The 12,986-nt window shown below is 39.0% G+C and overlaps 1 protein-coding gene across 2 annotated transcripts; it reads right to left on the bottom strand.

Moving 5' to 3' along the window:
- Positions 1-528: 528 nt before the first annotated feature.
- LOC148732407 (uncharacterized) lies at positions 529-8,454 on the bottom strand. Of its 2 annotated transcripts, XM_088755786.1 has the most exons (7): positions 7,913-8,440; positions 7,735-7,794; positions 3,997-4,768; positions 2,780-2,857; positions 2,348-2,428; positions 1,669-1,749; positions 529-754 (listed from the first exon to the last, which is right to left on the bottom strand). In XM_088755786.1, the coding sequence occupies exons 1-7, from the start codon at positions 7,913-7,915 to the stop codon at positions 678-680; spliced, it is 1,152 nt and encodes a 383-aa protein (XP_088611912.1). In that variant the 5' UTR covers positions 7,916-8,440; the 3' UTR covers positions 529-677. The 2 variants fall into 2 exon arrangements, with proteins under 2 accessions (XP_088611912.1, XP_088611913.1); XM_088755787.1 differs by lacking the exons at positions 529-754; positions 1,669-1,749 and having other exon boundaries at positions 2,362-2,428; positions 2,725-2,857; positions 7,913-8,454.
- Between the last annotated feature and the right edge of the window lie 4,532 nt (positions 8,455-12,986).

Genomic DNA, 12,986 nt, shown 5'->3' with positions numbered 1-12,986 from the left:
TCTGTGACTTTTTCTTTTTCGCCGAAATATTTGCAGCTGGGTCGTTTCCTTCTTGTAACAGAACTTCCATATTTCCGGCAGCAATCGAAGTTGACGCAATTCTGCTATACAGTGAAGATGGTTGTGGCATGATGCTAGTCGTGGATTCTATACTTGTAGAGGAACGGTTTTCTACTTCAAGTGGAACCCTAATAGACCCTAGAATTGCTGTCGACAAAACGCTAATCAGCGATGAACGTTGTGGCTTTATGCTGGGTGTCAGCGGTATGTATGGAACTGCAGTTGCTATAGAGGAGCCACCGCCTGTCGGAGATGAAAGTTGCGGCCTGATGCGAGGAGTGGTTGTGGTTGTGACTGGTTCTTGCGTAGTTTCTCTGCAGTCAGTCATGTGGCCATCAAAGAAGTATCCTTTGGGACACTTATGTCCACATTTTCGATTATGTTCCGTGGTACATTCTTGAAGGACATTTCGTAGTCCGCACTCCTGGCAAGGTTTGCAGCTTTCCACTCCATGGCTGTTGGAGGAGGTCTTGTTTTTTTCACAAGGCACACATTCTATCTTGGCATGTTCTGGTATCGATGAGCCACATTGTATGTTCAGCCCGTGACCCTCAGGACACTCTGGGCACGGTCTGCATCCCGCGAATTTACCGCTGGGACCTAACTTCACAAAGTTTTCAGCCAATGAACATGGGGATTGGCCTTCTCCCACAGATACCATCATCCATAGCAAAAAGAGACTTTGGATGGTTTTCTGAAGTGAAAAATGAAAATATTTGTAAAAAAATAGTATATTTTAGCCGGGTACGTATTCTAGCTACTGTTCGAGAAATTCGCCCGCGCTCCTTTCCCGAAGTTCCCTCTTCAGATAATCGGAGACTGGATCCGAGAAAACGTCGGAAATCGAGCCTCAGTGTTATTCTCGTTACGCAATGTTCGTGGTTGGGGGAGAAGGACGTTGCGTGACGCGACCAAAAAACGGTTGCGAAGGAGACTATGACCGGGAAGAGAATAAAACCACTTCTGGGACGCTTAAACATGTTAAGTCAAATATCAACCATCAGAAATCCTTTGTTTCAGCATTAAACTAAAAGATTCAAATCTATGGCATGCGCCAGGAGAGAGAATTGTTAACTTCCAATTGCAATCCCCCTTTGTGAACGGAACTGTCAAAAAACTAATTAAAATGCAGATATCTGATGAGGAGTTCATTAACGCGGAGTGTGTACTACACTTATATACGTCATTGAATGGAGAGGGGAAAAGTTACCCTGTGTCTATATATTTCACACAATAGTTTGGTTGAAACTAACGAAATACATGATATATATTTTAGTTCTGAAAACATACCTGTAATGAGCTGCAGAATCATCATAATTTTAGGCGAGCTAGAGAAGTGATTGCGTGGCAATATACAGTCAAATGATATTTACGTTCTATGCAGTGGAAAAATTATCTAGATTTTTTTTCCCTCAGAACTAAGTATACAAGTCAACGATAATGGTGAGACCACAAAGCTTAGAGGAGGAGAGTGCATTTAAGAGAAGAAATGCAGCATCAGAATGACTAATGGCACACTTATTCCATGAACTGTGTTGTGTAACAACAAGAATAAACATGTTCTGAACTTTGTTTACCAAAAGGCAGGATGTACAGTGAGGTCCTCACCTGATGGAATCAGATCAATTTTTGGCTGATCTTGTCTAAGGTCACCTGTGAAAGACTCATGCTCAGCAGCCTCCAGCACATCTGACAGAGAAAAAAAACCCACTTGGTTGTCCTTTAATATGATATAATGCCTTTATTTAATATATAACATCTATTTACATCCAGCAAATTGGTAATTAGAATATTATGTAAGGTCCCAAATTCTGAGAATATCATGGTCACTACACTTGATCTTTAATCAAATTTGACTGAGAAAATAAATGATTTAAATTGACAACTGTACAACTAAAGAAAAGGTTTTTAGCATTTATTGGATAACCCTATTCTAGGAAAGGATCGAGAGTTGTATTTTGGAAGTGTCAGCCAAGCGCATTCAAGTGGTTTAATTTAAAAATTTCCAGGTCTCACTGTTGTAAATAGCAAATACAAAGGTCTGCTAAGCCTGGGTCAAGACGTTATTTTATATACTTATAAAATGATCTATTGATGATTGTGATAACAACTAAAAAGCTACATAAATAGACAATGTGTCGGTAAAACGTTCAGTAGCCGGCGCTGAAAATTGTCTCATTTTCAAGGCTACAGAAAATGGGAGTAATTTTCTTTTCTTCTTTCCTCCTTTTTTTTTTTTTAAATTCAATACAGATATGAAGGAAGGAAGGAATGACTGACTCTTCACCTAATGGAATTAGTCCATTATTTGGCCTGTTATTCATAGCTTGTCTAACGGGAGACTGCTCCTGCTCATCTGCTCCATTATCTGCAAAAAAGGACAATGATTAGTCATTTATAAGTTCTGAAAATAACTGACCCTCTCTCTTTTCGGCTTAGCTCTCAAACACTAGTTTCAGGAAGGTCCTGCCAGTAACTATAAATGGTACCTAACAAAACCAATAAATGCTGGGAATTTCTAACGAAAATTGAGAGGCTCTTTACATCTGCACCATGCCAGAACACGATAAGTCAAGAATGTGCACTTCTATGCTAAATATGGAAAAATTTGAGCGGGTTTCTTCTTTAGTGTGAATGCCTCTCCAGCACTAACTGAGCTCTCACCACTATCAACTAAGTACCATGGCCAAGTTGTGAAAGTAAGTCCGACCAGCCATACCTTGAACAGTTCCACCATTGTCCTCTCTTTCCTCAGGTCTTATCACGCATAGTGGCACATGTTCAGGTGAACCTACGACTGACAATATATATGTCGACTTATCACTATAAATAGCTGGTTTGCCAATTGGTAAAATGGTGTAATACCACAATTTTAACTTAATTTAAATTTAATTTAGTCCTTTAATGTTCACTGCATTAAGTTTTGTAGTGGGGAAGGACTGGAAAGGAATTCGAACATAGGAACCATTTGTGCTAATCCACCCTCCCACCCATCCCACCCCAGGGGAGGACATCCATCACACAGTAATCTCGTGTGTGGGAAATTAACATCTCCTACCCCAACCCTGCAGGAGACAGGACCTCCATTTATTCGTTGCTATCCGAGAAGACTAGAATATCTAACCATTTCTTGATGTTATAGAAAGGTAGTAAATTCTTCTCAATTATTTTAAGACCCTGAGTGTTGGTCTGGCCGGGGCTCGAACCCTTGACCTCCCGCACAACAGTCCAGTGCTATCCATTGAGCTAACCGGGAGGTGGTGTGATTTGTACTGATAGCTAAGATCCCTATAGCTAGAGTAAATCTGAGAAGTAGTTTTGTTTTATCACTTAAACATGGTTCAATTATCCCTAGTTAATAAGGGGTGCTAGTTGATTATGCCATCACCCTTCAAGAGATCGGTTCCTTAGATTACCCTTGAAGCATCTCTCCAAGAACATTCTATTCATTGGTTTCTTTTCGTTTTTGTTTTGTTTTGTTTTTTTTGTTTTTGTGTGTTTGAGAGAGAGAGAGAGTTTGAAATAACAAGGGGTTTTAGTTTAAATGTGTGAGTCTCACATCCATTTCTCAGATTAAATCGCATTACCTCTCACATACAATCTGCCTTGGATTTTCCAAACCAGTTTTTATTCAGGGTGGGTCTATTTTAGAAACTCAAATTTTATCTTTGAATTTATCATTAGTAATTAAACTTTCAATTCATGACAGTGTACTGAATAAATTTCCCTTTAACCTGGAAATAAGTCAAATGTTTTCAAAACAAAAAATCGTTGTGTTTTCCACTGACAACTGAGGAATCATTACTACATGGACATGACTTATCAGGTTACTACAATGTGATGTTGTGTTGCAAATTATTAAAAGGAATTCAGTGCCTAAGTTAATGCCCTAAGAAAAAAAGCTAAAAACAGAGTTTAAATAAGACTCCCTCTTACCTTCAGATTGCACTGGCGAACTATTCCTATGTGCGATGTATCTTTTAACTCCAAATACAACAGCAAAAATAAGCACTAGGGTAATCACTATGATTATTCCAACTATTATTTTTCGCTCCCTTGCAATATTTTCAGATGACGACGTAGGTCTCCTAATATTATCACTTGAAGTACTGTCTGTTTGATTTGCTGCAAAATTGTGACCAGGAAGAAGAGGATCTGCAGGTGACGTAGCATAAGTTCTAACAACACTCGCTTCTGTAGAAGTTTCTAAGGCTTTTTTGCAGAGTTTGTTTCGGTGGTTCTTGGGACACTGCCAGTCCTCTCCCATTCCAATTTCTTTACATTTCTTCATTCTTCCAGTTTTTTCGACATTGGGACAACAAAAATAGCATTCTTGACAGAAACCATTGTCATCGAGGAAATGTCTTTTTGGGCACTTGGTTCCGCATTTACGATTTTGCGATGGGGTGCACTGCTGGACGACGTTCCTTAACCCACAGTCATGGCAGGACCTGCAACTCTCAATGCCATGTTTGTCTGAATATGTCTTGTTCTGTTGGCACAGTTTGCATTTAATAGTGGTGTAGTTAGTGATCTTGGTACCACATTGTGGTATGAGTCCTAACCCTACCGGGCATTCAGGACAGGCTATACACTCCATTTCAGCCCCTGGATCATCTGGGTAATACATCAGGAAGTTTCGCGCCAGAGAACATCTTGTGGGACCCCCGGTTACAAATTGTGGCCACAAGACTGATACCAGGATTAGCTGAAATAAGGGAAAAACATGATGAGAAACACAATTAAGAGATTATGCCATTAAATGCAGCATAAAATTACTTTTTGCCTTGAGTCATAAAAACATTTCGGAAAAAAAATTTTGATTTAAATATGCTTTATTCCAACCACATCTGCCCATCAAGGTGTAGCCTGAAGAACAGGCATATGTTGTATTTTACAGGCGAATGGAGTCAACAATGTTGAAATCAATACCTTCCTTTAGCTTCCATTTGCATGAAAGCATATGGTATGTTATACATATAACTGGCATTTCTTGAGAGAAAATGTTGCTTTGTCATAATAGTCATATCTAATTTAAGTCCTTCATGTGGATTGTAGTCTTCGTCGTTCTCCATTGTTGTCTTCATGGCTTGATTGCCACACTAAAATTAAGGCATTCTCTGTACACAGGACTAAAAGAATAGACTACAATAATAACAGGGCTGGACACTAATGGTAGCCCACTAGCCACAGACTAGTAGAAATTCAGTTTTGGCTAGTGGTTTTCAATTTTCACTAGCCAGTTTGGCTAGTAAACAGACTGAAATTGTCGTAACATCTAAAAACGTCTAAGATGTCACTAGCCACTTGGCTAGTAAGTTGAAAAGTTATTGTCGAGCCCTAAATAATCTAGAAACAGTGAAGTCAATGTGAAATTTAAAGCATATCCTAGAGAATCAGAAAGAAAGTGATCACTTTTAGCCAACAAATCATAATGCACCTATAAGAGTTCAATTTGAATTGTTCTTAATCATTTTATATTAAACAATTTTATCCACGTATTTCCATATAATAATTATGAACCTCTGCACCAACTTGTAAACAGTTTTGTTTGGCACGAATTGTAAAAAGGTTTTTATTAAAATTTTGTACCTTCTAGAGAAGAAAAGAATAGAAAGAGAAACGCTCCTGAAAAAATTACAATTTTGAGAGAATTTGCAAAACTTTTTTGGCTCGGCATCTAGCATCTCAAACAACAACAGATTGCGCTGTGCGAAACCTGCCCCTCGAGGGACCTGGCACAAAGTTGGCCAATCTCAACATTAATTTGGACGCATTATTATTAAAGTTGTGTTAGCAGACATTTCAGACTCATACGGTTTTGTCAAACACTAATTTTGAATACTGATTGTTGACTGCTAACAAGAATAGGACAATCACAAGACTTTTGGAGGGTATATATACAGCTTATTTGTGGCCTGAGCAGCATCATTTGCGCCCAAGTGGAGCGAGGGTGCAAATGATGCTACGACAAAAGTCCTGTGCGCATGCCCGACAAAAGTCATGTGATTATTATTATTATGAATACACAAGCCTCCCAGTTATCTCAATTGGCTAGAGCGCCGGACTGTTGTGCGGAGCAACTTGTGGCTAAGCCTATCAGATGGAGTAGTTCAAGTAACGAATCGTCACCGGACACTAATTTTATACCAGAGCCCCGCGCGGAAACATTACCGACATCAAAATATGCTGATGACTGCCAACTGCACACATCTGACGTAGACCCAGTAGCCTTGGGACAGCAGATCAATCATGATGTACAAATAGCAAATAAATGGTTCGAAGACCATGGGATGAAAGCCAACCCCGCTAAACACCAAGGGATGGTTCTTGGCAAAACCGATTACCCTTTCTCCTTCTCAACCACAAGATGCCTAACACTTTTTGGAATAATTCTTGATAATGAAGTTAACTTCAAGGAACACATATCCTCTGTATGTAAAAAATAAATAATCAGTTCAGTGTCCTCAAAAGATTTGGCAAACTTATTTCTACCGAAATTATGCTTCGCCGTTATAAAACGTTTATGTTACCCCATTTTCACTACTGTTCTATGATATGGCACTTTTGTAACTCAGAGGACTCTGTTAAACTGGACACCTTAAATAGACGTCTTTTAAGATTTGTTTTAAAGGACTGGGACTCGAACTACGATGATCTTTTAGACAAGGCAGGTGTGTGTGGTTTAGCCAACAGGAGGATACAAAATATGATGATTTGTATATTCAACTGTCTCCATCTTGGTAAATATCCGTGCTATCTGACACAACTAATCAAGCTAAGATCTACTGCTTACTCCCTAAGGGGCACGAATATTTTATCACTTCCTAAGCCGTTTACAACCACATACGGTCTAAATTCTTTTAGCAATTCATCTGTTAAGTATTGGAACTCCCTCCCTGACCACTTTAGAAAAACTGTAGACTATAGCGAATTTAAGAGCAAACTGTCAGCGCACAATTTCTGTCAATATTACATTTATATCACATATTATTATATTAACGATTATTATATTATTATATAATGAATTATTTTTATCTTTTAACCTGTTCTTGCTGTAATTTTAATTAGGATCGGAGATACTAGCTTATAAGCTAATTTAAAATCCGAGGATAAATAAAGTTTATGTATGTATGTATGTATGTATGTATGTATCAAAATATGGACGAAAGCAGGCACAGGTCGAGAGAGACAATTTACGTTAGTTGGGACAAGATAGTTTTTTGACATAATATTTCGACATCTGTTTAAAATGATGTAGATTGATGTAGACAGGTAGCTTTGGTTGTATATATAAGTTTTAGGCTTCTATACACTTCGCATGTTTGGTAACAAATAATTAAAAGTCAACTAACCGACATGGAGTAGTTTTTTCCTTGCCAAAAAAAAAACAAAAACTGTGACCCTCCCCCGGCTGTGTATCAAACAGGTCTGACCCTCCCCAATTTGTAAAATATTTACTAATGACCCTCCCCTCCGAAGCCCCGGCTCACCCCCCCCCCCCCCCCCCAATAAAAAACGTACCTTCCCTAAGAGCAACAGCTATTGGGCTCCGCAAGTATCGTCAAGAAATCTGAATCGGATGAACCGAATCACCTCATAACAAGATTGCGAAAAGGGTCACAGCTGTTTGTACCACTGAGAAACAGGGAACAGATATTGAGAAATACTCACGTTGATGGCGCTCTTCATAGTCTTCGTGGCGCCAGGGTTGTTCCCGCTTCGTTCATTGCCCTGTGCAAAGAAAATAGCACTCATGCTAAGCCAATCTATGCTGAAAGTCTGCCAGTTGAGAGTTATTATGCTGACTACACAATTGTAAAATTCAAGGAGCGAGCACTCGCTAACTTACCATTGTGTACTACTAAGCTTGCGCCTTTTCCTAATCTGGGTCTTGAAAATTATAGCAATCTCGGAGGCAGATGGTTTCGTTGATAAAAACCTCTTCACCGTAAGGCGAGAACCTACAATATATTGCCGTTGGACCTTGATAACAGTCTTAATTAAATGATTGTCAATGGTTTCACCATGTTCCTTCATGCGAAGTTGCAATAAAACAATGACGTCAGAAGTGATTAGGAAGATTCCACGGCGGTGGTCATATGTCACGTCCGCAGTGTAAGTTCCGCTTTGATTCAAGTCGCAAGTTGACGGAAGTATCCTATTGTCCTTGTCCTGAACCCACAATTCTTCATCAGGAATAAATTGTAAACACTCTGATTTATATTCCTTACGATTCGCATCAGATCATCGAAGGTAGACACCCCAATTTCGTCCGTTGTGATTAGTTCGCATCGATCTTACGGAAAAGAAATATTGTAGAACACTTTTAGCTGGATAATGTCGTAGTACTAAACGAAAGCGAATAAACGACGACATGTACAGGCAGCAAAAGCGCGCAAACAAATACAAAGTAAGCTTAACACGTACGTTTGCCTTCCTTTCTTTCAACTGCTTTTTTAGTCACATGACCAAAACGATCGCCTTTGTCGCTAACGGCAACTGTTGCGCACGTGTTTTGGCAGTTCATACTTTCAGAGTCAGGTCATACATCTTGGGAGAAGACAAAACATATTGCAACTAACTAAATGTGATGAACACTGTGGCTTTTAGAAATTACACAACAGTTTTGCTTTTAAAAATATGCTTGTTCGACAGTTCTTATGTCATCTTCAGTACTAGTTGTAATTTACATTAAGTACAAAGTTCTAATCAGAGAATGTTTAGAAATACATTTGATAATAAAAATTAACGGTAAAAAACTACGACGTTTCGAAGTCTGCATGACCTCATTATCAAGTAAAATGTTAAAACTGATGTAAAATTGTAGCTCAGAGATTATATACAAATAAAATGTGATAACTTCATTAGAATAATGAGCGTTCATTGTTATTGATGTTTAGCATGTCAGATCGTGCAGTATATGTTTAAATAAATACTTTTGCACGTATTGAGTCAGACTGCGTGTTTAGCTTTGGTTTTTGTTCGCGAATGAATAACATTTCGTGAATTAGGCAGTCCATTTTCCCGCGGCATTTCTTGAGAACAGAAAACATTTCCTCTAGGCTAGTGGACGCTACACTGTGGGCTTCTTTCAGATGCTTGCCAATGACAGAGGCTTTATGTTCTTCTATGCGTTGATGAAGATGGCGTGTGGTATAACCGATATAATCCGCATCGCACGAATCACATTTAAAAGTGTAAACAACGCATTGGTGGTTAATTAAAGCGGGCTTCTCTTCTTGTATCTTGAGCTTTCCCTCGATCTTACGACTCGTGAAAACTGGTTGTAGGTCAGTTCCGATTTTCCGGCCAAGATCTTTCAGCTGATGTCTTACTGTGTCGGCCGATTTTTGGTCTTTAAATGGTAAAGTTATTCTGACAGGTTTTTGTGTAGCCGCGTCAAGTTCAGTTGGGGTTTCGTGACGGCTTTGGATCGTAGAACTCGTGTACCAGGCGATAGCTGAGTTGACGAGTTTCACTGGGTACTTAAGCTTAGTAAACATCCGCTTGAGATGCTGGCATTCCTTCGTAAAAGATTCTTTCGTTGATGACAGGCGGTAAGCTCGGTTCAGCATTGTATTCAGCAGAGATCTTTTGTAACGCTGATCGACATGGCTCTGGTAATGTAAGAGCAGTCCTGTATCAGTTGGTTTATGATATACGCTTGTTGTCAGGTGGCAACCGTTTTTCTCAATCATCATACCGAGGAATGGAAGCTTGTTGTTTTCAGCAATTTCCATTGTGAACTGTATGGCAGGATGGCATTCGTTCAATGTTGAAAGGAAAGCTGTTGCGGCTTGAATATTTGGCATCGTGGCTAATGTGTCGTCGACGTACCTTTTGTAGAAACTTGGTAACTTGTTGTTGCGATCCAGTTGTTCTTCAATGGAGCACAGGAAAACGTTTGCCATAAGGTAAAAGTTCGGTAAGACCTGTCTTTGTGAGGTTGAGACCATGCGTTTCATTAAACCAGTTGTTTTTAAAGGCTTTTTCAGCGATGATCTCAATAGTCTCGTCGATATGTGCCACTCAACGTGCCACTCGAATGAGTGGCACGTTGAGTGGCACATATCGACGAGACTATTGAGATGAGTGGCACGTTGAGTGGCACATATCGACGAGACTATTGAGATCATCGCTGAAAAAGCCTTTAAAAACAACTGGTACAAAGTTGTAGACAAAATGCTAATGGGACATAACAGCAAAGGAAATATGAGAATGTAAGCAATTAGAGAGAAAGTTCTAAATTAACATGATAAAGTCGATGATTTCAAGTGGGTTCTTTCCCACAGAATGTAAATAGCATTTTTTATTTTACATTGGAAAGTGGTGGATGCGTTGGTCGAAGATGCTAAAGCAGTCATTAGAACCTTAAGTTCGGCACTTCTAAGAATTTGTTAATGTCTGGAGATGTGAGGTCCTATCACTGACCAAACTCTCACGCATGCCTGTGGAGAAATGCTGAGGGATTTCGCCGAGACAGCAGGCATTACAGCCCGCACCGAAAGACTTGTAAGCCACACACGGACGGAGCCCACGAAGGATAAGATCTTTCACCCCAAACATATTACCAGTTTCAAAAGATGAGAAAAACTAACTATGTTGTTACAATATTCAGTTTGAGCAAATTAAAACATGCTGCTTCATCCGATCAAGATGGAGGCCATATCGCCAATGTATTCGGACTCGCAGTGAGCTTTTGGAATTCAGAGTGAAGTTTAAGAATTCGGAGTGAGATTTTAAAATTCGAAGTGAGTTTCAAGTAGAATTAGTGGGAGTGAGTTTTTAGAATTAGTCGGAGTGAGTTTTTAGAATTAGTCGGAGTGAGTTTCTAGAATTCGGAGTCAGCTTTTAGAATTCGGAGTGAGCATTTAGAATTCGGAGTGAGTTTTTTAGAATTCGGAGTGAGGTTTAGAATTGGGAGTGTAGTTTGGAATTCGGAGTACACTTCAAGGCCACCGTAACTACACCCTTTGAACTAGAAAATTTTGACTATTTGGGTAATTTCAATTTCAGATTTTTATATGTTATGTTCAAATGTTTTAGGGGTGTTTCAGACCGTAAGGTAAATTAGCGTGAAGCGAACCAACCGCATTCAAATATTTATAAATTGTGATGACGCTGAAACTATTCGGTATCGATCGTAACTACGCTTTCACGCATTAGTCTCTTAACCTCTTTTGAGACAGCTTTAAAATAATGAAATATTCCCTGAAGGAAAAATACTTCTAACAATGCAAACAGATCGATGATTGCAAAGAGGCACCCGTTTCATTATTTTGCACACTCGTACTCGCCTCACGATAAGCGTGTTCTCAAACAGAAAAAAATATCGTGTTTATCAGCTGTTTCAGCCCTCTTTTGCATGATGTCGAACGGTTTTGATCACTTTATGACACTAGAGGCTCACAATACCAAATATTGGTGAGTTGATGCTGTTATTAGTTGTTTTTTTTTTTTTTTTTTTTTTCTCGTCTGTTATAGTTATGATAACGGTAAACCTGGGTAGGATGGTTATGCAACTCAATAGGATCAGTACTGCATTTTTTCCGGCTTCCTAACATTCTTGCTGGAGTTTTTTTTTTTTTTTTTTTTGCCCCTTGTGGTTAGCATATACATCATAAATATTGCACTTGATGCCTTCAAAGACAACTTCGAGTAACTACTCCGTCAAACAAATATCGACCCTGGTTTTAGGTCGGTTTTATGTTAGAATAAAAAAGTGTTTTGAATAATCCAGGGCTAATAACCTATTCTGAAGCCTGTTTCCAAGCGTTCTGTCGGTAAAAGGGATCGAAATAGCAGGGGGCGGAGGAGTGATTTTGGTCAGTCGGACAGGTACACGAGCCGACCCAGACCTCTCCCGCTTTTCACTCCTCTGCTGCTATAGCCCAGTGTATACTGTCGCAATTCATTTTTATCACTGAACGCCTGAGAACAGGCTACCTATTTTGAAACAAAAGTTTTCAGAAATTTCAGCTTATCGAATAAGTCACTGATATGGCAAGGCACTGCTCCATCGAGAACTCTGTAGAATAGTAAAATAATTTTATAGACCATACGATAACGGACCGGAAGCCAGTGGAGCTATTTTAGTATGAGGGTCATACGATCAAATTTCCTGGAATACGTATCATTTCGAAATGCTTGAATGGATTGAAATATTGAAAGTAAACGTGTAGATAGACCATATAGCAGTGAGTTTCAGTTATCTAATTTCGAAGTAATAAAGGCATGAACAACGATTCTAGCACTCTCTTCATCAATTTACCTTCTGACTTTGGCGATATTTCTTATTAGATAATGAGAGGACTTGCAGATTGATTTTATGTGCACCTTGAGACATTTTAAGGCTAAAGCAACTGTAAAAAAATGACGCCAAGATTATGTGCCGAGATGGTATAACGGTCATGTTGCCAATCGAAGAGACTAAAGTGAACCTTGGACGATATCTTGGGCTGAAAAGAACAACTTTAGTCTTGTTTTGATTTAATTTGAGCTTGTTGTTACCACAGAATAAAAAAATATGACAATGAGCTTCTTGCTCAGTATGGTGCAGCGGAATGAAAGACTGATACATCATTACGTATAGCACTAATGTATACTTCAGAATTTTCAAAACTTTAACACTGTTCTGAATAACTTTGTAAGATTATGATATATTGCAGATGAAAATAAAACACTTATCTTTTAAATCATGACATTACTTCGACACAACGAGCGCTCTGATTGGTCAAAAATCTATCGTTCCATAGAAAACTGAAACATCTTCCCGTCCTGTCGAACCGAGCATCGAAATAAAGGCCTAAAACGTGGGAGCAATCAGTTAGTTTGTAGTTAACCTGCATTTTGAATGCGCCTCGTGGTTTACAAACTTTTCTCGTGTTCTCCTTACATCCCGCGTGGTTTATCAGCTAGTAAAC

The sequence above is a fragment of the Stylophora pistillata genome, chromosome 4, assembly GCF_964205215.1.
Source record: "Stylophora pistillata chromosome 4, jaStyPist1.2, whole genome shotgun sequence".
Lineage (NCBI taxonomy): Eukaryota > Metazoa > Cnidaria > Anthozoa > Scleractinia > Pocilloporidae > Stylophora > Stylophora pistillata.
The sequence above is the reverse complement of the archived record's forward strand: the minus strand, read 5'-3'. Positions and strand labels throughout refer to the sequence as shown.

What these genes read in the sequence shown, in the direction of transcription:
- LOC148732407 (XM_088755786.1), bottom strand. An exon ending in CAATGGTGGAACTGTTCAAG is followed by an intron (nt 2,429 to 2,779) that starts GTATGGCTGGTC and finishes CCTTTTTTGCAG; the next exon opens with ATAATGGAGCAGATGAGCAG. An exon ending in TAATGGACTAATTCCATTAG is followed by an intron (nt 1,750 to 2,347) that starts GTGAAGAGTCAG and finishes TTTCTCTGTCAG; the next exon opens with ATGTGCTGGAGGCTGCTGAG.